Source organism: Argentina anserina, chromosome 7 (assembly GCF_933775445.1).
Source record: "Argentina anserina chromosome 7, drPotAnse1.1, whole genome shotgun sequence".
NCBI lineage: Eukaryota > Viridiplantae > Streptophyta > Magnoliopsida > Rosales > Rosaceae > Argentina > Argentina anserina.
This window is the reverse complement of record NC_065878.1, coordinates 20,235,892-20,260,052: the sequence shown is the minus strand read 5'-3', so window position 1 is coordinate 20,260,052 and position 24,161 is coordinate 20,235,892. Positions and strand designations below refer to the sequence as shown.

The window sequence follows — 24,161 nt, the reverse complement described above, 5'->3', positions numbered from 1 at the left end:
TATGTAATCACATGATCCATCATGCACTTGCTTAGAAAGAGTTTGAAAAGAATATTAAATTCTCCGTATATCTAATTTGTAGAGACTTAGCTATATGTACGTAATTATGCAACAAGGTTAATGTGATCATGTATACGTACGTATATGGATACGGCTATTGAACCCTAAGCATAATTTGCCACGAATGTTTACTCCAATACGTACAGATAACAAAGAATGGATTCGTGTAGTCAAGTACGTTTTAGACCTTGGAAATCAAAACACAGAAGATAACTATTACAAAATCGATCGAAATAGAGTATCAAATGATAAAATTGTAAGGATTCTGACCAGAGAGTCGAGAACATGAACATCTAAATCTCAAATCTAAAGATGAATTCACCGAGAGAGACTCTTACTGATATTTGATTAGTGGAGTCGTTAAGATGAACAACATAGGGGAGGTTTTTACTTCCAAGGCTTATAGCTACATAAACGAATTGTAATCCTAACAGCTCAACCTGGCAAATATCAAGCTGACAGCTAAGCAACCATTAGTGAGCTGGCATGCTGACATGGCCAAAAGCGTCAGACATACCACTGTGACGTCGCCCAGGTAATGGTTCCTACTTCGTAGTTTTACCAAAGGTCTCAACTGTGCAAAATAAAAGCATAATGTTGGCTCCAACGAACGATCCAAATGTTGCGGAGTTGGTTCACGATGTACATCCTAATCATCTCTACCGATACTTAAGCTCAAAGGTTAATCATCATTGTCCCCCCTGTCTTCTTTTTGTGTTTGGTTGTTTCTCGTGAGACATGACCACCAGCAGTAGTAACACACAGTTGTGCGTCTTTTGTATTCTTCAATCTGCTTGAAATAAGCTCCTCTTGCAGCTTCTTAAGTCTCTCTATTTCATCAGAAAGTTCTTTGTCTGCCAAAAGTTGAACCAATTAATCAGATAAATGAGGAAACTTAAGTTAAGTAATCTATATGAATCTTATATGGTCCAGTGTGAAACAGATTGTCAGCATTGTTGAATACATTTAGCACGAATAGTTGTTTCTTCACACGATGTGATTTTACTACGTACACTAGAGCTCTGACAACAATCAACACTATCAGCTGAGCTACTTTGGACTTGAGATATAATTTCTGGATGTAGATTCATAAGAAAATCTACCTACTGTCCGTACTCTAATCTTGCATGAGAAAATCGCATGTAGATAGGCCAGTTCTTAGAATGTAGGTTGGCGATAGCTCAGATATCCTGAACTCCTAACAAGAGTACGAGCACAAGCAATCTGTTTAGCTAATCATTTAGACAAAAGGAATAAAAGAATCTATCTGTGAGATTCTTCAACCTAAAAGAATACGGTAATATAGTACCTATCAGAATGAACATCCAGGTTTCACCAAAATTAACACGCCGTGACTCATGTGAATAAAACTCCCCTGAGACTCCCCCTAAGAGGATGCCAAGAAATGAAAGTTCCACTTACAATTTCACATGGACTATATCAGTTAATGTGCATTAAAATGCTCAAACAGATCAGTTTTGACTTACTCTTCTGCTTCTCTTCCATCAAAAGCTTCTGGTACTCCAAGATTTCCTCATCCTTTGCAGCCCTGAAATCAAGGTAAACATGCTTCAACAGCCAATTTTTTAGCTACAAGAATGTTTGAACAATTGGAATTCCAGTGGAGTTAAGAGTTTCTTGCATAAGAGAAACCAAGTCATTAGCATGTGCTTGGGTCCTCTCCTTTTCGATCTTCAAACGCAGCTTTAAGACCTCCACATTATGCGCCTCTTCCAATAACTGCTTCTGGTATTCTGTAGTCTGGTCATCTTTTGTGGCCCTGCAACAAATGCAACATATCTGTTAGGCGACTCTCCACAGATTTGACTAATCAAAATTCAACGGTACATATAACAGAATTGCATGCCTAAGAGAAACCAGTTCTCTTCTTAAGTCGTTGACTTGTGTTTTCAACTCCCAAATTGACGAATGCAGATAATCGCTGACCTCTTCCGACACTGCAAAACAGAAGCATCAGATTTCGATCACCCCTTGTCACATTGATCCTAAAATTGAACTTGAACTAAAACCTCAGCAATGCAAATCCTAAAGTACATTACCCGAAACATATTTCTTAAACTTATTTTCCTGATCTTCCATAACTCGATCCTGCTCCGAGAACTTTTCTGTCTGTCATAGCATCATAACAAACAAAAAAAGGTTACAAATTCAAATTCCAAGAAGAAAAAATCTAATGCAATGCATACAGAAACCAAAGATTAATATGCATTTTCGGTCTTCCTTAACCTCGAATCGTCCTTTTGAATATCACAGCATTATTAAAGTTCAAAATGCAGTCAAGTACAAAAGGAGCACAAGAATCTAAAATGAAAATGCCAAAGAGTAAAGTGCACCTTTAATTGCCTGAACTTGTAAAGCAATTCTACATTGAAATCCTCCATCTGCGATCAAGAAACGTTCAAATAGAGAATAGCAACAGCTAGACCTGTCGAGCTAGAAATGAGATCACAAACCCTAACAGTGCTACTGGATTGTGAATTATGGAAGACGATCAACATGGATTTGCGGGAAGTGAACGAAAATGGAGACTAAGAGAGCAAAATGCAGAAGAATTCAGAGGCGCTTACCGGTGATGCGATCAGAGACCGCCGACGTGTCTCAGTTTCCGGTGGGCTTCAGACCGAGAATTGGAAAAGGAGAGAGGGAGAGAGTGAGACAAAAAGAAGATAAAATACTAGTTTTAATAGACTACGATTTAGGCTGATATTTTCATTTTTATCGATTTTTTTAAATTTTAAAGACGAGAAAATATGGTGTCTGAATTTGATATATTCAATATACTTGATATTTTTCTTTGTTTTGTGAATTTAGTGAGATTGATCAGGAACCTCTTAAATTATTTTTCTTATTCTCACATGTCACAACTTAATGTTCATGAGTCAAACTTTAAACCTCTTATTTACAAATTACATACAAGTTACTATACATCGTAATGCATAGGATATAGATTGAATTATTCTATGTTTACTAAATGTCTCAATAGCATGAGTCATGTTCAAAACTATGCTCTTCTAAATGTCCTAATTCGTTAGCAAGCTGGTGGCACTAGTTTGGACTTTGGAGATTGAAGGGGATGCCCAAAAAAGTCATCTACTTTCTTAGTCTTAAATCTTAATCTCTTGAAAACCATTGTGTTAAGGAAGGCCTAGTTTCTAACCAAAAAAAAGAAGGCCTAGTTTCTAACCAAAAAAAAGAAGGAAGGCCTAGTTAACGAAGTGGAGCCTTTTGAGGGTTTTCTCAAGTATTGTAGTTGATACTTTGTTCCTCGAAGTTACAATAAGACTGCTCATGTATTTGAGTACGTCTTTTTGTGGTGTGTTACTCTTCTATACTGGTTATGACTAGATCATTAAGCTACTGCTCTTCTACTATATACTCATATTGTTACAATCTGAATATCATTAATTGGAAATTAGTTCGAGGTGTAGTGTCCCGGGAATCAACACACATTCTACAAATTATGGCAGATAACAACTTTATAAAGTTAGGATTAAGTAGTATGAGTACTGACAAATCTTTCGCCAATAGCCATATCACCTATATGCTACTGGTAACTCTCATCGAAAATCTTATATTAAAGCACAAATTCGAATTATTCTCCTGCAAGAAAAATGGACGCCTGTGTGTGCAGTTGCTGCTAGAGCAAAACTTTGTACTGAAATTTTGCAGCAGTTGACTCAAATACACAGACTAAATACATCATATTGAAACCCTGAAAAGTGAAAACTGTGTCCATTAAACACCAACAATGACAAGGCCGATTGATTAAACCACCAACTAAGTAAAAGTCTCAGATTTTAACACAGATATCAGATACGCAAAGTAAAATCTTAAGAGTTCAATCAAACCAAACTTCTTAGTCTCTTGGAATATAGCTCATGACATGCCTCCTAATCACATCTGCCACGGTTACATCTTTATCTTCTTTCTTGTTCTTTTGAATGTCTCCTGGGACTTGACCACCATCAAGCGTACACAGTTATCTGTTAGTAACATCCTTCAATAGTGTCTCTAAAATTTCATAAACAAAAAAGAGTATTATGAGATGGATGAAGCTTGAGTTAAGTAAACTACAGAAGATCTTAAAAAAATGTTCCACAGTGGTAATATGCTGCTCGGTGCTAAAACATGTACATGGACTATATTAATTACTAGACACAGTACAATTTAATAGATGCTGACTTACTTTCCTGTCTTATTCCCTCAAAAGTCTCTTAAATTCAGTGTACTCTTCATCTTGGGAAGACCTGCAATTACAGCAGCACAGCTGCACAGGGGTTATAGCATGCAGTTTACGATACATGAAAAGCACACCAACTGAAATTTAAGTGGCTCCAAGAGTCGTATACCTTGAAGCCAATTCATTAGCTTGTGATAGCATTATTTCCTTTTCGATTTTCAATAGTCGCATTAATTCCTCAACCTTCTGCCTTTAATCCATCAGAAGGTTCTGGTACTGAATGCAAGTTGCTTCAAAGGTGGATCTGCAAACGGAGAAAAGATATTTTAAGAGCCTGATGTGTATGCTAGAATAGAAGTTGACCAACTGAGACTGAACTTATAGAGCTGCATGCCTAATAGAAGCCAGTTCATCAGCTTGTGTTCTCTCCTTTTCAATTTCCAAGAATAGAATCAACTTCTCTGCCTTTTCCTTTTCAATTTCCAGAAGGAGTTTTAAGTTCTCTGCTTCTCCTTCTCTTCCCTTATAAGCTTCTGGAACTTGGTGAATTTTTCATTTTAGGCAGATCTGCAATCGATGTAAATACGTATAAGAGCCTATTTTATATACTACAGCAAAAGATGACCTGCTAGAATTGAACTTCGAGTTACATGCCTAAGAGAAGCCAGTTCATTAGCCTGGGATCGCGTCCTCTCCTTTTCAAGTTTCAAAGACTCCGCTGCCGCGTGCTTCTCATCCAACAGAAACTTAATGGATGCGAGGCATTTTTCATTAAAGGAGGGCCTGCAATCAATGTAGAGATATTATAACAGTCTGCAGTATAGGTTAAAAGTTGACTAGCTGGAAATAAACTCAATTGTATTAGTTTGTGTTTTCGACCTCTGAAAGTCAGTACATTGTTCTTCTTCGATTGACCTGCAATTGACATAATGTATCAAAAGACTTGTTTGAGCTACATAAAAGTACAACTTTTGAATGTCAGTGAAACTTAAAATTAAATACCATAGTAGAAGTTGGCACATAAGCTTATAAGCAGAACCTTTCAAGTAGTTCCAGACACAGCCTGAAGTCTTCTGCCATCTGCTCCTTCTCCATCAGAAGCTTCTGATATCCGCAGAATGTTCATTCCTGAAAACCCTGCAATCAATGTACCAAATAATATTTAGGAGCACACTATCTTGCTATATTTAATTTTATTACAACAAAACTTGGCTGGTTTCAATCTAATTGTATACTTAGAAGTACATACCTGACAGAACCCACTTCATTTCTTAAGCCATTGATAAGCGATTCCAAGTTCTCATTCGGTGCACTCAACTCTTGCGCCAGCTTCTCTGCATCTGCAATAGCAATAGCCAATGACAAACAAAGTTAGTATACAAAGAAGGACTAGATGTGATCGAGCCTTTGTCACATCATAGCACAACAAAACAAATTTCTGAGGTGAAGAAATACACACCAGATAGCAAGTTCAGCAACTTCTCCTCTTGATTATCAGTAAACTCGGAGACCTTGTCCACCTGATAACACAAGAAACCTCATGATCAGCAACGCCGTGTGTTCTTATGCACAATGCACAATTTCCAACTCAAAATACAGAAGAAACATTACCAAAATTCACTTTTCCATTTCCTTAACCTAAAATTTTCCTCTCAAAATTAGAGCATTATTCAAGTTCAACATGCTATTAATCAATCACGGAGCACAATAATTTTTTAATTAAAATTAAAGAATGCGTAGAGCCACCTTCAGTTTCTTGGAGCGGTGAAGATCCTCCATCTGTTTAGAAAAAATAATAATCAATCAAAATTAGGAGTTATCAGAGAGTGATTAAGAGTAATTTCATTTTTATTTACAGGTAAATGTTGTGCTCCTTAAAACCTAACTAGTCCTCTTAGCTAGCTAGTCGATTCAACCACAGAGGAAGCCAGAATCCTGAGGCCGTTAAAAGGTTTAAAGCTAAAGAGTACTAGTAGTCTGTGGAATACGATGAGTTTGATTAGCAGGTAGTGAAGAAACTAATTAAGTAAGCAGTAAAAGAGAAGAAGGTAAACTAGCTATAAGCGAAGATGGAGAGAAGAGAGAGATGCGGACCAGTTCGGACATCTTTGACGATTCGCCGGAGCTTCAGACCGTGGAAGGAGAGCTAGCCGGGAATGTGAGGAAGAGTAGGGGAGGGAGTGTGTGTGAGGCTATGAGTTAAAAAAAGAGAAGGCTGTGTTTTACAAAGCAAATAAAATAGTAAATAAGATAAAAGAAGATGAGGGTGTGTTTTATAAGCGAATAAAATAGTAAATAAGATAAAAAAAAATAAGGCCTCAATTTTTAGAAATTTAAGTTTTCACCTCTTTTTATATATTTTTTTTTACGATTAAGTTGCCTTTTTTTTCCTTTTTTTTTTCTCAGCATTATTCATCGCTGCGCACCTCCTTTGCAATTTAGAAAAAACCTAAAGAATCTCAAAGACGCAAACACCGTCACGTTAGCGAGTTTATAGTGTGACGCAATTTTATCTGTTAAAAAGTTGGTTTTTCTAAAGACATAAGGAAAACAGTTATATCAAAAAGATTCGAAATTAAAAAAATTGCACCATCCTGGATTTATCTCTTTTTGTGACTAATACATATTAACTACTATAACTTAAATAAACATGAATCTCATCGATATGTTGAATCAAGTTTCGGCCATCCTCTTCCAAGATTGAAATGAACAAATAAACTAGTAATTACAATACTTATTTGCTTAAGTTGGTGGAGTTGGCTCAAACGAGCAGCTAGATTAAAACAAAAATTAGGGTCGTGTATGGTATGGGACTATGGGTAAGTATACCATACAACCATTTACAACTATTGTCACAGTCCCGAAATTCGAATGATAAAAACTTGAATTCGAAGCCATGAAAACTCTAAAACAATCTCAAATATATTGAAATTATCTTATCATGACAGTGTATCAAAACTGAGTCAACAACATGACTCAGTTGAATTGAATAATACATAACCAAAGGAAATGTAAAATTCACTCAATCCTCACTACGAACAGCAGAAAGAAATGTGAACAGTACCGATCCAATTTCCTGATTTTTCTCCCATTTTTTCTCTTTTATTCCCGTATTTATACTATTTTCTAAAAATGTCCAAATACCTTTTGATTCGTAACTTCTTCATACGAACTCCGATTTATGCGTGTCGCGTGTCTACGAATTCGTATGGACAAGTTCTACGACTTTCATGTAAGAAGTTTTATAAGAAACTCAATTAGTCAAAAGTCAACTCTTAGACTTGTCAAATTGAATGTTCCCGAACAATTAATCTTTCGAACCCTTTCATTTTCATCCTCGTGAAATAAAATTGGACAATGACCAACTTAATAATATCAGGTAACTCATTAGAAATTAAATATGAATTTTCGGGGTATTACAACTATTTCAACAAAATGTTATGATTAATTTAATTGAACTAAATCTACTACGTTACAGTTGAGTCAGTTACGTTCAATCATTTCCCTCACTAGAATTGCACCTGATTCGAAACTTGCAAGAATTACATATCAGACAAGTATATTCCTAGCACTCAAATGTCAAATACACTAATACATGACCTATATATGTTTATTTCAAAGTTTCAAACGAGATGGAGAAAAAAGCTTAAGATTGATCTAAACTAATCAAGGTACTGCGATATAGTCTTCTTATTATAGTCTTCAATAACAGAAAATCCTACTTCAGTAGGATGAACTGTATCCCAGAAAAGATACTTCGTCACGTCCGGGCACGTCCGCGAAAGCTGTGTGCAGAGAGGCCCCAACTCAAGCAGCCCAGTTCCGCAGCATCCTTCACTTACTTGCACAAACCCTACACATATAGTTGATATAAATATTTACCAAAATTAATAATGAAACCTAGATAAAAAGACTTCATAGCTACAATGATGCAGTTTTTGTTTCAAAGTATTATGTGTAATACCATATTTATTTGGGTTGTTCAACATGTCCATCATGGGGTTGTAGATGTCAAAATAGTCTAGCCTTGAATTAGGGAGTGTGGTTTGCAAACTCGAGAGAAGGGCTTGAAGCTTGGAGTTGTAGGTCTGAGAGTCTATGCCAAACGTCTGTTGTAGGCATCCGATCGGTGGAAAACCCGCCACCGCAAACCGCCGTGCTCCCCTACTGTGCAGAGCCTGCATGAATATATACCACCCCAAACACAAAAACGACTATTATTTTCAATTTGTTAGTCTCATATGTAGTGACTAAATCCTGGCATGTAGATCAAGAGTTAATTACCGTACAAAGTACAAGCACTAAACTTAGTTGTGTTACAAGCTAGGCATCAGTAATTGAGGACTAATGAATTGGAACACTAAACGAAATGTATTAACAAAATTTAGGGGGATATATATGCCCTAATGGGATAGAAAAATCATTGACCTGAATGAAGGACCCAAGTTTCTGGAGCAGAAAATCAGAGTACTGATCTGTAGACGTAAACTGAGTTTTCCTCTGGGTTAGAGGAAACTCATACACGTTCAGTATCAAGTCATTCGTCCCAACAGGCCAACACTAATCACAAACAGTGCATTTTCACAATCTGGCTACCATTATTCTCCCCAACATTTCTCTTAGTCATCCCTAGGGCTTCATCAAAATACTCCCAACTGATCCCCCATGCTATAGACTGTTGATGATGGTAATCATCAGAGATGATTGAGCTTGGTCTCAGTGTGATACAGCTGTCGACTTGTCTGTGGCTGAGGTGGCACTATGCTGAATGTTTAGAAAAGAAAGGAAGATATTTTCAGTGGTAATAATAGCTAGTGGTATAAATTGCTAGTGTTGTAATATCTGTTTAAGATTTTTGTGAATTATTGTGTGGTTGTTAAGAAAGAATTATCTCCAGGTTCATCTTCTTCCTCTCTCTAATTTCCAGTTCTTCATATTTTGATCGGTGTAGATATCTAGGGTTTAGTATTATGATAGCAATGTTATCATGGTAGCTTCGGCTCTTGAACCTGAGACTGGTAATGAGTTTTGTAAAGGTTCTTGTTCATTTTTTTTATTTGCTTCTGCTAGTTATCTCTGAAACCCTAGATTTCGTCATCATTGCTTCTTCTATGTGATCGAAGCTGTGGTTTTGATTCTTGATGCTAAATTCATAGCTCGCTTCTTGAATTGGTATGTTTGAAGTTGTTTTGGCCTAGATTTCATGTTCTTTGTTTATGTTGACTGTACAATTTTGCGTTGACTATGAGATTGAGGTTCCAATCTGTGAGGTTCTTGAAGTTTTAGTCTGATTTTATGAAGGAATTAGATCTGGCTGAGAGTTTTGTAAATCGTAGAGGTAGAGGTAGAAGTGGAAAGTAGAAGTGGAAAGTAGAAGTGGAAAGTAGAAAGTAGAAAGTAGAAGTAGAAAGCGGAAGTATTTTCAGTATTGTGTGGAATTGTGAGATTGTGCAATTGTGAGTTGGTTCTTCAAGTCACGTTTCCAGAATCAAGTACTCATATCTTTTGGTGTTAAGTGTTAATTCTTGTCTCTGTGATCTATACAGTCAATTTATGATCAAGATGACATCTCAATGGAATATCACTAGTCTTCTAAGTATGGTTATTGTTAAGTTGGGAGAAAATAACTTTGTGAAATGGAGTTTTCAAGTCATGTCTGCTTTGGAATGAACTATAGTAGGAGGAAATGAATTGTTCTCCTTCCTTGGTGGTACAAACAAGTGTCCATCAAGGTACATTGTTTCAGATGATGGTGTGATCACTAGTAATGTCTCAGAGGAATATAGACTGTGGAGGGCTTGTGATAAAGCTCTTGTAAGCCTGATTATGGCTTCTCTGGAAGAATAAACTATGGATATCATTGTTCGCACTAATTCTTCTCATGAAGCTTGGACTGCTTTGCAAGAAAAATTCTCTACTGTATCTAGGGCTAACATCATGCAGCTCAAGACTAATCTACAAACCATTAAGAAGGGTGTTGAGAGTGTTGATAAATATCTCTTATGTATCAAGCATGCAAGGGATCAGTTGAACTCTGTTAGAGTCACTATGTGTGATGAAGACATTATCATTGTGGCTTTGAATGGGTTATCAGAAGAGTATTCAACTATTAAGGCAATCATTCGAGCTAGAGATAGTCCAATTTTCTATGAGAGATTTTAGGTCTCAGCTTTTAGCTACAGAGAGAGACGTTGAAACTCAGTTTAACTCTCCTCTGACCATGACTGCTATGGCTGCAAGAGGAAACAATTTCAAAGGAAGTAGCAGCTACAACAATAGGAAAGGAAAAGAAGCATGGAATGCAAAAGGCAATGCAGGTGCAGAGTGCCAAATTTGTGAAAGAACTGGTCATGTTGCTTCAAAATGCTACAAGAATTCCAAGTGCTCTTTTTGTGACAGAGATGGCCACATTGCCATGAAGTGTTGGAATAATCTAGATTCTCCTGACTATAAACCAAACTACAACAGTGGATACAAAAACAACTTTGGTTCTGCAGTTGTGTGTCAACTATGTAACAAAAGGGGCCATACTGCAGTCAATTGTTCAACTAAGAGAAATGGCTCAACTTATGGTACAGAAATGGTGATGTGTCAAATCCGCGGAACAAAAGGACATGCTACTCTTGATTGTGGAAACAGGAGCAACTATGCTTTCCAAGGTGCTAAATCTCCTGCAAGTCTAACTACAATGACTGCTGGTGCAAATGTTCTTCCTTCAACTAGTAGTGATGTTTGGATTGGAGATAGTGGTGGTACTCACCATATGACTGCTGATATCAGGAATCTCTACATTGCTAAACCTTTTTAGTCTAACACCTCAATTACTATTGGGAATGGAGAAGGTTTAAATGTCAAACATATTGCTTCTTCCTCTATTACTACAGTTGCACATACATTTCAACTGAATAATGTTCTTCATGTTCCAAGTCTAGCAGTCAATCTGCTCTCTTTTAACAAATTGTGCAGGGACAATCACTGTTATATAGTTATGGATGATGTGGATATCTGTGTGCAGGACCAGTCAACAAGGGCTACTTTGTTTCAAGGAAAGAGTAATGAAGATGGATTGTTTCTGTTCAAGTCTCCTAAAATTGATGAGTCAAGTGGCAAGGCTTTTGTTGGTGCAACAGTGAAGTCTTCCTTGTGGCATCAAAGATTAAGTCATCTTTCTGCAAATGTTGTTGCTAAGATGTTGTCTCTTTCTGCTATACAAGATAAAGTAGGTGATTCCCATTCTGTTTGTGTGTCATGCTTGTTTGGTAAAATGCATAGGCTTCTATTTTCTGAATCTACGTCTAGATCAGCAGTTCATTTTCACAAGATCCATTCGGATATTTGGGGACAAGCCCCATATTTGTCTATTGAAGGTTACAAGTACTATGTGACTTTCATATATGATTGTACAAGATTTGTTTGGATCTTTCCTCTCATTAATAAATTATATACTTTTTCTACATTTGTCAAGTTCTATCAATTTGTGTTAACACAATTTCATCTCTCTATTCAAATCTTACAAACTGATGGAGGAGGAGAGTACAACAGTAAAGTGTTCTCTAATTTTCTAAACAATAAGGGTATATTGCACTATATAAAATGTTTATATACTCCTCAGCAAAATGGTATTGCTGAGAGGAAGAATAGGCATCTTGTGGAGACATGCATTACTCTAATGGCTGCTGCCAAATTACCTAAGCCCTTTTGGTTCCATGATGTAGCACATAGTGCTTATCTTATCAATAGAATGACTTGTCAAGTTCTTGATCAACAGTCTCCATTTTTCAAGTTGTTTGGTAAGGTTCCAGAGATTAAACATCTTAAGGTATTTGGTAGTTCTTGTTACCCTTATCTCAGACCTTACTCTTCCGACAAGCTTGATACTAGAACTGCCAGGTGTGTGTTCTTGGGATATGCTCTTAGTTATAAAGGGCCATTTTGCTATAGCATTGAGAATAACAAACTGTGGATGTGTAGACATGTTGTTCATGATGAATCAGTGTTTCCATATCATCTTCTGTGTTCTCCTCCTACACCTCAGACTCATGTTTCTTCCTCTAAGCTTATATGGACTGTTCTTACTCGTGCTCAGGTGCAAGCAGTAGTGCCTCAACCTTCACAACCTTTTCATGGTTTGGTTGATGGGGATGATAGTGGTACTAGTCCTAGTAGAGTTAGTAGCTCATAAATCAGTATTAGTAATGTTGACAATGTTAACATTGGTCAAGGTGAAGAAGCAGATACTCATGTAAGTGAAACTGGTTATCCTGATGGAAGGGAAGGTAATCACAATCCTGCAAATAATAGTGAAAATGTGAATGCAGACAATGATGCAGTGTTTGATAATATTAGGGAAAATGAGGGGTTTGTTAACATTGAGGTTGTTAACAATCACTCAATGCTGACACGAGCAAAGAATGGCATAGTTAAAAAGAAGACTTTTACTTATTTTTTGTTTTCTTTAGCATTACTCATCTAAATATTATTGAGGAATTACCATTTTTATGGTTTTTCAGCTGTTTTGGACATTGCTAATCATGTTGAACCTAAGTCTTTTAAAGCTGCTACTAGAGTAAAGGAATGAGATGAGGCAATGAAAGAAGAAATTGATGTTTCTAAAAACCAAGGTACTTGGCAGTTGGTACCTTTGCCTACAGGTAAAAATATTGTTGGAAGTAAATGGATTTATAAAGTGAAAAAGAACTCAGATGGTACTGTTTCAAGGTACAAAGCTCGTTTAGTTGCACAAGATTACAGTCAAGAGAAGAGATTAGATTATGATGAAACATTTAGTCCAGTGGTCAGACATAGTATTGTTAGACTAGTTCTCTCTATTGCTGCAATGTTCAAATGGGATCTTAGGCAACTAGATGTGAAAAATGTCTTCCTTCATGGTGATTTGAAAGAAGAAATCTACATGCATTAGCCTCAAGGATTTGTTGACTCTGTGCACTCAGATTATGTTTGCTTGTTAAGGAAGTCATTGTATATGTTGAAACAAGCTCCTAGAGCATGACATGAGAAGTTCACTAACTTCCTTCCAGGGCTGGAATTTAACTTCACTCATTCTGACCCTAGCATGTTCATTAGACATTCAGATCAAGGTGTCATTATATTGCTTTTATATGTGGATGATATAGTCATGACAGGCTCAGAAAAACAGGGTATAAATGAGGTCATTTTGGAACTCAGTTCAGTTTTTGACATGAAGGATATGGGTGCTTTGTATTACTTTCTTGGAGTTACTGTGCAATATCACAAGAAAAGTCTATTTTTATCTCAAGACAAGTATGCCAAAGATCTCATCTCTAGAGCAGGAATGGATACATGTGCAGGATGCAATTCTCTTTGTTTACCTCATGTTCATCTTTTAAAAACTGAAGGTACTCCTCTCCCAAATCCTTCTCTTTATAGAAGCATTGTTGGAGCTTTACAATACTTAACTTTTACTAGACCAGACATTGCATATGCTGTGAACACTGTGTGTCAATTCATGTATGCTCCAACTGATGTACATTATGCTTCAGTAAAGAGAATTTTAAGGTATCTTCATAAAACAATGCACAAGGGTTTGTTTTATAAGTTTGGTGAAAATAATCCCTACATAACAGCTTATAGTGATGCAGACTGGTTTGGTGAAGTAAACCAGAGAAGGTCAACTACTGGTTTTGTTGTCTTTCTCGGTAATTGTCTTGTCTCTTGGCAGTCTAAGAAGCAAGGTTCAGTTTCAAGAAGCTGAATACAAGGCTCTTGCTAATACTGCTACAAAAATTTCTTGGTTAAGACAAATATTATGTGATCTGAAGATAAGAGTTCCAGCTCCTCCTTTGTTGAAATGTGACGGCCTTTCTGCTCTTGCTCTTAGTACCAATTACGTGTTTCATTCCAGAATCAAACACCTTGCTAATGACCTACTTCTTGAATATGTTCCCACTGAAAATCAAACTGCATACATTTTTACTAAGGGATTACACAGTCATGTTTTTCGAAATCATGCAACAATCTCAACTTGATCACCCTTGGTGAGATTGAAGGGGAGTGATGATAATGGTAATCATCAGAGATGATTGAGCTTGGTCTCAGTGTGATACAGCTGTCGACTTGTCTATGGCTGAGGTGGCACTATGCTGAATGTTTAGAAAAGAAAGGAAGATATTTTCAGTGGTAATAATAGCTAGTGGTATAAATAGCTAGTGTTGTAATATATGTTTAAGATTTTTGCGAATTATTGTGTGGTTGTTAAGAAAGAGTTATCTCCATGTTCATCTTCTTCCTCTCTCTAATTTCCAGTTCTTCATATTTTGATATGTGTAGGTATCTAGGGTTTAGTATTATGATAGCAATGTTATCATAGACTTGTATGGCTCAACTCCAAGGTCAGGTAGGTCATCTAGCCCGCAAGCTCCCGAAGCGAAGCTGACCCTGGTGAGCAAATCAGGCTCGGTCAGTCTCGGGTCGAGGTAAGCGGCAAGAGGTCCTTGAGTCCCAAGTCTGAGGCCATAAAGTCAGTTCCAATCTTTCCATTGGAGTACCTTCCAGTAGGGACGTGCCCCGGCAGGTCTTTGCCGTAAGGGGGATGGTTGCATTTATCAAAGGCGAGCGGAGGCCGTTGTTCATGCCGAAATCCACCGTGGAATCGCCAAAGCAAAGAGAGCAGAAACAGATGGAGAGGAGGAGGAGGCACTGCAGGTCGTCGGAGATGGTGGTAGGATTATCAAGGTGGCCAAACAGAAGACTAGTGTAAACATCAGGGTGTGAACAATAACCAACATATCATCTAATCTGGAATGCACCAATATTCATCGTCATCCAAATGATACTGTAAACGTTAGTTGTACAAAGGACTTCCACATCTAATCATGAACCAGCTTGCATATCAAAAAAGATATCCATTGCCGTCCGACTTTGAATAACGTATTTGGAGCCATGCCATTCGCATTGTGCTAGGAACTTAATCAAGCATAGAATATTGTTGTAACAGGTTCACGGTTTACCAACTTTGATCCCATTCCCTTTAGATGAAATCAATTAATAGTTCCATTAAAAAAATCAATTAATAGTGGTTTAATTCCTATGTACGTATGTTCTCTTAGAAGAATTCCTACGCACCTTGCACTCTGCCTAAGTGAACACCGTTTCATAATTCATATAATGATCAATCGTGTGCCCAAAAATGAGATTTTAGAAATTAAATCAGATAGATAGAAATATTGGGGATATTTCAAAGCCTGGTGTGTTACACACGGTTGAAAAGGAAATCCAGTGACACGTGACCTGGATTCTTGGAGTCCTCCGTCAACGAAAATTAAACAAAAAAACAAAAAGAAAGTCGGCATAGAGGATCAAAAATCCCTGGATATCCAATTAAGAGCCAGAAATTATGAGACACACTTCCCACGTTGGTCCTACAGTTTGGGACGACCCAACTGAAATCCCCAGTATATGCTTCAGTATCTCCCTCCTCTCTTATCCTTCCCTCCCTTTTCCTTCTTCCTCTTCTTCAATTTCTAACCAACACAACACACTCGACTTGCTTTACATTTCAAATCCCCAAACTGACCTCTGTTGATGTAAACAATGGCGCGCTCTGCTCCTACTATTCTCAACCGCGACACCTCTCACTTGCTCTTCACCTTCAAACCTCCTCCGCCTCCCCCCTCTCCCTTCCACTCTCTCTCCTCTCTCCGCCTCACCAAGCCACCGCCCCTCCTCCCTACTTATTCCGCTTCTTCTTCCTCTTCTTCTTCATGCGTCACGCGCGTCACAACCGTTCCGGTAGAGTACGCGCCGCCGGCGCCCGAATTCGAGTTCCACCGCGAGCTCTCGCGACTCAAGTCTCTCCGCTCCCGCCTCGCCGGCGCTAATTCGCTACGCGCCAAAACCAGAGTGATCGACGGAGATTCCAGAGTGAAGAGATTCTTCGATTCCGGCGACAACCGAGTCTTCTCCGCCGTTTTGGCCTCGCTGGATTTGAGTCCGAGCGAGCTGTTCTTGTTTAAATGCCTCGTAGCCGCCGGCCAGGAGCACGTGCTCGGCTGGGGGTATGATTTCGTCGGCGGCGAGAGCCAGGTGGAGGAGTCGGCAAGGAGCTCGGTGAAGGCTGCGTTTTATTCCATTGCCGAATTGATTGAGAAATTGGATGTGAATGGTGACGGTTTGGGGAAGAAGAAGAAGAAGATTCGGTTTGCTTTGGATGACGAAGATCTTGAGGACTTGAAGAAGCTACTGAAGAATTTGGGAGAAGTTGAGCAATTCTATAACTGCATTGGAGGAGTGATCGGGTCAGTCCATTATTTTGTTGTTTCGAATTCAATGTAGTCTACATTTTTCTTTTATACGGAAAATATTTCATCAGCATATATTGCATAAATGCAGATATCAGATAACAGTAATGGAGCTTCTAGCGCAATCGAAAGCTGAAATGCAGGCTACGAATTGGCCTAGCAACGTACAAGAGCAGATGGACTGCCAATTTTTGGAAATTCATGCTCCTAGTGGACTTGATCTTTCGGAAAATGCAGAATATGCAGCACAAGCTGCTCTATGGGGAATTCAGGTTTGTGTCAATGTTGTTGTTTTTTTTTCGATATAAAGGGTGTTGAACTAAATGGTGCTTTCCATTTTAGGGTTTGCCAGGCCTAGGTGAAATTTATCCTTTGGGAGGCTCAGCGGACAGGCTTGGTTTGGTTGATCCTGATACAGGTGAATGTCTCCCGGCTGCAATGCTTCCTTATTGTGGGCGGACATTGTTGGAAGGTCTTATTAGGGATCTTCAGGTATAGAATCACTGTCTGTCAAGACTAGAAACTTGACAAGGAGAATAAGCTAGCGTAGAAGTTTTTATGTAGATGATGATTTTACATGCATCTTACGTCTGAGTATTGATTGAAAGGCTAGAGAGTTTTTATACTTCAAGATTTTTGGGAAGCAGTGCATCACTCCTGTTGCAATCATGACAAGTGCTGCAAAGAACAACCATGAACACATAACTTCTCTTTGTGAAAAACTTGAATGGTTTAAGAGAGGTCGATCAAGATTCCAATTTTTCGAGCAGGTATAAACCGTAATAATGTGGAAACCTATAGAGATCTTTTCTGTTTTGCTCATGTACAATTGAATTATTTATTTGGTTTTGGAAATGAATATATTCTTGTGAATGTGTAGCCACTTGTTCCAGCTGTAAGTGCTGAGGATGGGCAGTGGATAATCAAGAAACCTTTTGCTCCCATTTGCAAGCCTGGTGGTCATGGTGTGATATGGAAACTTGCATATGATAAAGGCATTTTTCAATGGTTTTATGATCATGGACGAAAAGGTGCAACTGTACGACAAGTTAGGTAAGCCGTGTCTTCATTTAGAAAATATGGACAAATAAATTTCAGCACTCTTCACTCTTGATTTACATACTGACGATGAATCTCCAGCAATGTTGTCGCTGCTACAGATTTGACTCTGTTGGCACTAGCAGGGATTGGTTTACACCATGGAAAGGTACCAATTTGCTATGGTGTTCATTTGATGTTATGGTAACTGGTAGCTCCATGTGGACTTAGAATTTTCTTCTTCTTTGTAATTTTTTTCACTTCAACCTTTGCATGTAACAGAAACTGGGGTTTGCTTCCTGTAAGAGGAACTCAGGAGCTACAGAAGGAATTAATGTTCTAATGGAGAAGAAATTGTTGGATGAAAGGTGGTCATATGGCTTGTCTTGCATTGAATACACAGAGTTTGATAAATTTGGGATAGCAGATGGACGTCATTCTCGTAATAGGTATGTAGTTATCTCTCATCAAAATTTTGTAATATAACTTTTAGTATATGGTGTGATTGGATATCTTTTATCCTTGAAATTTGCTCAAGACCGTTGTAGTAGCATGTCAACTTAGTCTATGTATGATTTTTTTACCTTACAATATCCAATGTTGTTTTTCAGTGAAGCACTGTTGTCTTGTTTTTTCCAACAAATTTCATATGGCCTTTAATAATCAAGAATAGTGATGCTCCCTGTAATTCTGAAATTGTGCTTGATGTGGATACAATAGGTCACAAAATGCAAAACTTGGTGCTGATACATGATGTTTGACTTGATAAGTTCTATATATTTAGAATGGGGCAGAGTCAAATGTTCAGTACTGTTTCTTAGTTCTCAATTGATCAGTTGGGCCATGAATCTAGACCTTTATTGCAAATCACATAACCTTAGAATTTCTAGCTTAAAGGACCAATATGTTTTTTCTCAACGTGTTATATACTTTTTTTTTTGTTATTCTTTGGCCATCCATTTCTTTCACCATGACTATCACTCAGTAATTGGAAATTCTAGTTATAGAATCCAACATTAACCATGCTTTATGTGTTCAAGTTTGCAGGCAGAGTTCCCTGCCAATACGAATATTATGTATGTAGACTTAACTTCTGCAGAGTTGGTGGGTTCAAGGAAGAATACAGACAGCTTACCTGGCATGGTGTTAAATGTTAAAAAGGCAATTTCATTTGTTGACAATTTTGGAAATCCACACAGGTACTTTTTAAAACCTTTAATTGCTATTTTCACAAGTGGCTATTATGTCTGGATAATACTTGACTTCCTGCAAAGATAAACTTCAGTAGACTCCTTCTACCTGCAATCCTGCATTAGTCATTTTGATGAATTCTTTGTAACGCGTGAATAAGTGCATAATATGCTCAATGAATAAAACATAAAATAATGTTAACCTGGCTCATAATAAGTTTCCTTGTATTGTAGTGTTCCTGGTGGCAGGCTTGAATGCACAATGCAAAATATTGCGGACAACTTTCTTAATACATGTCCTTCTAGAGATTATAAAGGCGTTTTAGGTATTATTAATTTTATCTCTTCAAATTGCTTTTTATGATGACTACTTATCCCTGTTAAGTTTGATGCTTATTATTTGCTATTACTGTTTGCAGATAAGCTTGATACCTTTATTGTTTTTAATAAACGAAGACGGGTTACATCATCTGCTAAAAGGAAAAGAAGGCATACAGACAAATCTTTACACCAAGTATGTGATACTGCTCTTTGTATCCTGAGAGTATAAATTGAACTGGACCCTTTCAGTTGCGACACGGTTCCGGGGTACTTTTCTCTCACGTTAATATCTTTATGTTAAATTCGTATGTAGACTCCGGATGGTTCGCTGTTGGATATCTTAAGAAATGCTCATGATCTTCTGTCTGAGTGTGATATTGAACTTCCCAAGGTATATCATCTTTATATTTGCAGTATTTTAGTTAAAATTGCTTCCAGTTTCTGCGAGCTAATGTTATCACTTAGTATAGCTGAACAAAAATTCATAGTTCTTGATGAAGTTTCCTTTTGATATTCAATTGTGGTATTTTACTTCATCCTACGCTGCAGGTTGAAAGTAATGAGAAGTATCTAAATTCGGGACCACCATTTCTTATACTTCTGCACCCTGCTCTTGGCCCACTTTGGGAGGTCACCAGACAAAAGGTGTGTCGATTAGAATCCAACAGATTCACCAGTTCAAATTCTGTTTCTCCTTGTCTTTGGTAATGTGCCATGTGTGCATTTGGTTCCGTCATAAGTCTGCAATCTCAGATAGCACCTGAGGATACATTGTTGGCTCATTTTATTTTTTCTAGATTTTGTATTTCTTCATTGAAGCATTGAAGAATGAATGGCTAAGCAGCAAGTTATGTTCACTTGACAGTTCTCTGGAGGCTCAATATGCAAAGGCTCAGAGTTACAAGTAGAGGTCACAGAGTTCCTGTGGAGTAATGTTCAGGTTTGAACTTTTAGAAAGATCATTGAGAAATACAAAGGTGTTGTCTCCTTACTAATGTCTTTCCCATATCCAGCTTGATGGAAGCCTGATCATAGAGGCTGAAAATGTTTTGGGCTCAAGTAGTGTTGATGAAGATGGTGAACCCATTTTGCAATATGGTCACAGGTAGAAGTTTGTCGCTTTCGATTCTACAATTCAAGGTCTTCAGAAATGATGGATCAATTTTACGGTTAAATTTGTCATATTAATATATTCATCCCATAGGTGTGGAAGATGTAAATTACAGAATGTAAGAGTATGGAATGAGGGAATTGACTGGAATTTTAAAGACAATGTCTATTGGAAGCATGTCGTGCAGCGGAATGAAGCATGTAAGGTCGTACTGCATGGAAATGCCGAGTTTGAGGCAACTGATGTTGTCTTAAAGGTTAGTTTGAAAATCTATCACTTTAGATAAGCATGGAGGAAAAGCAAATTCTTCTGAAATTATTGTTCTTTAATAAATTGGATCTCGATATATTCCGAATGTTTGGAATTCAGTCAAAAGCATCTTGTTGATCAACAATAAAAAATTTAAAGAGTGCCAGGGGGCATGATACCTTATCCAGATCCAATTAATTTGACTCTATTGAATTCAATACTTTTGACGAGAACAATAAGAATTTATAACAGTTTGAGCTTTTAAGTATCTGACGTAACACGTTTTTCAACATTTAAGTCTAATTTGGAGGTTTCATTTTCAATTGTGAGGAGTTCAACTTTCCAGTTAATCTATCTGTAATTTCAAGCTAATTATGAATTTAATTTATACAAAAAAAGCTAAGAAAAACTTATTTTTGTTCTTATCAATTGATGCAGGGAAATCATATATATGAAGTTCCAAATGGCTACAAAATGAAGATTACGCCAGGAGATTCAGGTTTGTGGACTTTAGAGTCTATGATAGCATTGTTGCTCAGTTTGCCTGCCAAGAACATATTCTAGGCTTTCTTAGGTTGTAATTTGTAAAGTTAATAATAAAGAACATAAATAAATGATGGTAAAATGAAAAGATTCAGAACTTTTTTCCTTAAGGAAGACAGGTAACGTAAGTATTTTCATGAAAACAAGTAGAAAAATTTCTTGAAGCACATATAGGTCCACGGTGACAGAATCAAGCCTCAGATGATAAATGCTAGGAATGGGTTCCCCTTTGTATCTCACACAGACGTAAAAGTCATTTTAAAATGACTTGCATAGATATCTGCAATACAATCATCAACTAATCCATCTTCATTTCACGGATTATCCAGGTTTGGCGATTGGATTAGATCCTATCGCTGAGTATATGATGGACAGTGGAAGCTGGTATTGGAAGTACGGAATCAAGGGCACACATATTCAGTTGGAATTGGTAGAGCTGTAAATCTTATACATACAAGTCAATCTTTCCATTGGTGAATCGTGGTTCACAGATGGATATGTAACTCACCCTCATGTAGTATGCACCATTCAGGTTAGGTTTAACTATGTACGTTAAACCATACATAACTAGGTTAGTTTCTTTTTTATGTACTTTATGTCATATAGAGTGGTCATTGTACCTTTAGGATCTGTCTCGCAGCTCGTGATACTCTTGTATTATTGTCGAGGAAGGGGGATCACAAGGAACTGACGTAATATGAAGAGTTGAAATGATGAAATATATTCAATTCTTTCTTCATTTTCTCAAGACATGATCGCTGGTATGGCCTCCAAGAGGTCTCGAATTCATCTCATTAACCAATGGAATTGTGATAATATTTAAGCAAATCAACAAGCAAGAATGAATATTATTCTGGAAACAAACTACAATATGTGATCAATTTGCAGTGATAAATGAACAAGGCAGTTTCACCTGTGTGCTTAATCTTCAGAAATATACATATTATTTTGTATGCAACATTGCAACAAACATAATCTCATACTGTCATCTGATTCTGAGACTGAAAACAGCATCTGTTCAATAATCTAAGCAGTGCATCGGCTTTTCTTCGAGCTTTCAAGGATCCATCAGCAACCAAGCTTTGAAGAGAAGGGATACTCCGGGGGTTCATCAATAGACGTCTTGCAACCTCCTCTCCTCCATCTTTGCATAACCCCAACAAAAGAGTTATTGAATTTTCCTTCCCTTTTGGAGAACCAAATCTCAGAAGATCAATGAGAATCGGCACTAGAATCCTACTCTTCCCAATCTCCTCCAATCCTTCAGAGCATCCCAAAAGTTGAGCAAGAACTGCCAAGGCATCATCTGTTATCCCCGCCTTGTCATCCATCAACAGATCAATCAGCAGAGGAACCACCCCGGCAACCACCACACTGACCTTGTTCGTAGTGTAGATTGCAAGGTTGAAGAGAGCAATGGCTGCGTCCTTTTTACCAGCCGGAGTTCCTTCTTTCAAAAGCCTCACCAATGCTGGAATGGCTCGTGGTCTTTTTCCAATTGTCACCTTGCAGTCATCAATTATGGACAAGCTGAAAATTGCTGCTGCTGCATTCTCTCTAGCTTCCATTGTGTTCCCTGATTCCAACACATCGATTATGTTATCAAGCGCTCCTGCAGCCATTATCAAAATCTTGTTGTTGTTGAAGATGGAAAGGTTGAGTAGCGCAGTGACAGCATTTTCCTGAATTCTTGGTTCTTGTGAACTAAGCAATGTCACTAGAAAAGGAATAGCTCCTGCCTCTGCTATTATTCTTCTGTTATCCATGCCTGTTTTGGCAAGTAACCGAAGCTCGTATGCTGCTTGTCTTTGGATATCTGGTGAACCTGTTGCTAGTTTTCCCACCAGAAACTCAGCTGTTAACTTCACAGCATCTACTGCAGCTTTTACAACAGAAATGTGATCCACAGCATTTTCACACGAATCTCTTTTGCTGTTGCTCTTATCCAAATCTGAAGAAGATGATGGTGATGATCCAACTTCTGGAACGTTGTTTTCCTCACACCATTGATGCAGTAGACTCTTCAGTGCATAATTAGGTATAAGGGCCATGTGAATAAGCTTCTGTCCACTTTTGGGGCATGTTTGGTGTCCTGAATTGATCCACTGAGCAATGGAATTTCGATCATATGTATGCCCTGACTCTACTATCACAGGATCTCTCATCAAGTCTAGTGAAATCGGGCATCGAAACTCATCTGGGATGTTGGCAATTATGGATTGAGAAGATGAAGAATGATCATAACATTTATTTGAGGGTGCAGAATCTAACAGCTTGAAGCCCTCCTTGTTGGTTGTTTCGAAATCATCATCGACACAAACCATGGATTTGCAATATGAAACAAGGGAAATGAGGTTGTTTATATTGCATACCACAATTAATCCACCACTCCCTGCTTGATTTTGAGCTTCTGCCTCTAGCTTTAAGATCTCTTCCTCATAATCCAGTGAGCTTCTCAAACCAATGCTGCTCAATATATCCTTCACTTTGCCCAATTCTACAAACCCTTTGTTCTTCTTGTTCTTCTCATTGTTGCTCCCCATCAATACCAAAAGCTCTTCTCTTCTCTTCACTTCTTTAAGGTCAATATACAACTCTGCCCTTTTCGCTTGCCGGTGAAGAAGCTCAATCTGCTCTCTAATATCTGCCGTTATATTGAGCAAACTCACTGGCAAAATATCAAGTGCTCTCCCCAACTCCTTCACCAACACATAGAACTGATTCGAAACCGGCTCTATCTGCATGAGTCCCCACAAGAAGCTGCAGTCCTTACACTCTTGAATCAAAGGCTTGATTCTTCGAATCACGGAGAAGAGCTCTGTGAGGCACAGGATCGAAGATGGAGGGAGAGGGCCGTTAGTTTCTTGAATCTCTTCGAACAACGAACAAAGAAGCTTGACTCTCCTTATCATTGTGGAGATGTTCCTGATCTGAAGAAAAGGAAGGTTTTCCATGGAACAGATCTCATTGCATATGTGAATCAATGACTCTAAGAAAGAACCAGTTGGCAAAAAGCCTGAAGAAACCAACATGGGAGGAATTAGAGCCACATCCATGGTTTAAACTCCTCTATAGTTCTCGAAGTTGGGGGATGTTTCTGTTAGATTTAGTTACTAAAACCTCTTGTAAGTTCTTGTTAATTAAGCTAGGATTTTCAAACTTCATGAACA

The 24,161-nt window shown here is 37.9% G+C and overlaps 4 protein-coding genes and 1 long non-coding RNA gene across 7 annotated transcripts; 1 reads left to right on the top strand and 4 right to left on the bottom strand.

The window, feature by feature from the left end:
* Nucleotides 1-352: 352 nt before the first annotated feature.
* LOC126803406 (uncharacterized) lies at nucleotides 353-2,720 on the bottom strand. Its single transcript, XM_050531214.1, has 6 exons — nucleotides 2,649-2,720; nucleotides 2,415-2,462; nucleotides 2,121-2,190; nucleotides 1,928-2,018; nucleotides 1,548-1,840; nucleotides 353-914 (listed from the first exon to the last, which is right to left on the bottom strand). The coding sequence occupies exons 2-5, from the start codon at nucleotides 2,460-2,462 to the stop codon at nucleotides 1,651-1,653; spliced, it is 399 nt and encodes a 132-aa protein (XP_050387171.1). The 5' UTR covers nucleotides 2,649-2,720; the 3' UTR covers nucleotides 353-914; nucleotides 1,548-1,650.
* Nucleotides 2,721-3,888: 1,168 nt separating this feature from the next.
* On the bottom strand, nucleotides 3,889-5,038 carry LOC126803407 (uncharacterized). 2 transcript variants are annotated; one of them, XR_007673120.1, is made up of 3 exons: nucleotides 4,431-5,038; nucleotides 4,268-4,348; nucleotides 3,889-4,092 (listed from the first exon to the last, which is right to left on the bottom strand). It is a non-coding gene; the product is annotated as an uncharacterized LOC126803407 (long non-coding RNA). The 2 variants fall into 2 exon arrangements; XR_007673121.1 differs by having other exon boundaries at nucleotides 4,268-4,328.
* A 2,885-nt stretch (nucleotides 5,039-7,923) lies between these two features.
* LOC126803760 (GDSL esterase/lipase At2g40250-like) lies at nucleotides 7,924-15,003 on the bottom strand. Its single transcript, XM_050531502.1, is given in 11 exon segments — nucleotides 7,924-8,114; nucleotides 8,226-8,439; nucleotides 8,690-8,818; nucleotides 8,821-8,846; nucleotides 8,849-8,912; nucleotides 8,914-8,936; nucleotides 14,612-14,639; nucleotides 14,641-14,720; nucleotides 14,723-14,855; nucleotides 14,858-14,901; nucleotides 14,904-15,003. Coding segments are annotated over 11 exon segments (1,032 nt in total).
* Nucleotides 15,004-15,681: 678 nt separating this feature from the next.
* On the top strand, nucleotides 15,682-21,652 carry LOC126803400 (UTP--glucose-1-phosphate uridylyltransferase 3, chloroplastic). 2 transcript variants are annotated; one of them, XM_050531207.1, is made up of 17 exons: nucleotides 15,682-16,536; nucleotides 16,631-16,811; nucleotides 16,882-17,031; nucleotides 17,148-17,309; nucleotides 17,420-17,592; nucleotides 17,680-17,746; nucleotides 17,860-18,026; nucleotides 18,618-18,776; nucleotides 19,002-19,093; nucleotides 19,187-19,281; nucleotides 19,402-19,479; nucleotides 19,638-19,733; nucleotides 19,954-20,028; nucleotides 20,102-20,193; nucleotides 20,293-20,455; nucleotides 20,887-20,947; nucleotides 21,321-21,652. In XM_050531207.1, the coding sequence occupies exons 1-17, from the start codon at nucleotides 15,833-15,835 to the stop codon at nucleotides 21,431-21,433; spliced, it is 2,628 nt and encodes an 875-aa protein (XP_050387164.1). In that variant the 5' UTR covers nucleotides 15,682-15,832; the 3' UTR covers nucleotides 21,434-21,652. The 2 variants fall into 2 exon arrangements, with proteins under 2 accessions (XP_050387164.1, XP_050387165.1); XM_050531208.1 differs by lacking the exons at nucleotides 20,102-20,193; nucleotides 20,293-20,455; nucleotides 20,887-20,947; nucleotides 21,321-21,652 and having other exon boundaries at nucleotides 19,908-20,028.
* A 220-nt stretch (nucleotides 21,653-21,872) lies between these two features.
* Nucleotides 21,873-24,161, bottom strand: LOC126803401 (U-box domain-containing protein 1-like). Its single transcript, XM_050531209.1, has one exon. The coding sequence runs from the start codon at nucleotides 24,045-24,047 to the stop codon at nucleotides 21,969-21,971; it is 2,079 nt and encodes a 692-aa protein (XP_050387166.1). The 5' UTR covers nucleotides 24,048-24,161; the 3' UTR covers nucleotides 21,873-21,968.

Bases quoted from the DNA above. Each gene is read 5' to 3' on its own strand.
- LOC126803406 (XM_050531214.1), bottom strand. From the start codon at position 2,462: ATGGAGGATTTCAATGTAGAATTGCTTTACAAGTTCAGGCAATTAAAG. The intron at 2,191-2,414 runs GTGCACTTTACT...ATGCTATGACAG, and splicing joins ACAAGTTCAGGCAATTAAAG to ACAGAAAAGTTCTCGGAGCA. The intron at 1,841-1,927 runs GCATGCAATTCT...CATTTGTTGCAG, and splicing joins AGAGAACTGGTTTCTCTTAG to GGCCACAAAAGATGACCAGA.
- LOC126803400 (XM_050531207.1), top strand. From the start codon at position 15,833: ATGGCGCGCTCTGCTCCTACTATTCTCAACCGCGACACCTCTCACTTG. The intron at 16,812-16,881 runs GTTTGTGTCAAT...TTTCCATTTTAG, and splicing joins CTGCTCTATGGGGAATTCAG to GGTTTGCCAGGCCTAGGTGA. The intron at 20,194-20,292 runs GTAGAAGTTTGT...TTCATCCCATAG, and splicing joins ATTTTGCAATATGGTCACAG to GTGTGGAAGATGTAAATTAC.
- LOC126803401 (XM_050531209.1), bottom strand. From the start codon at position 24,047: ATGGATGTGGCTCTAATTCCTCCCATGTTGGTTTCTTCAGGCTTTTTG.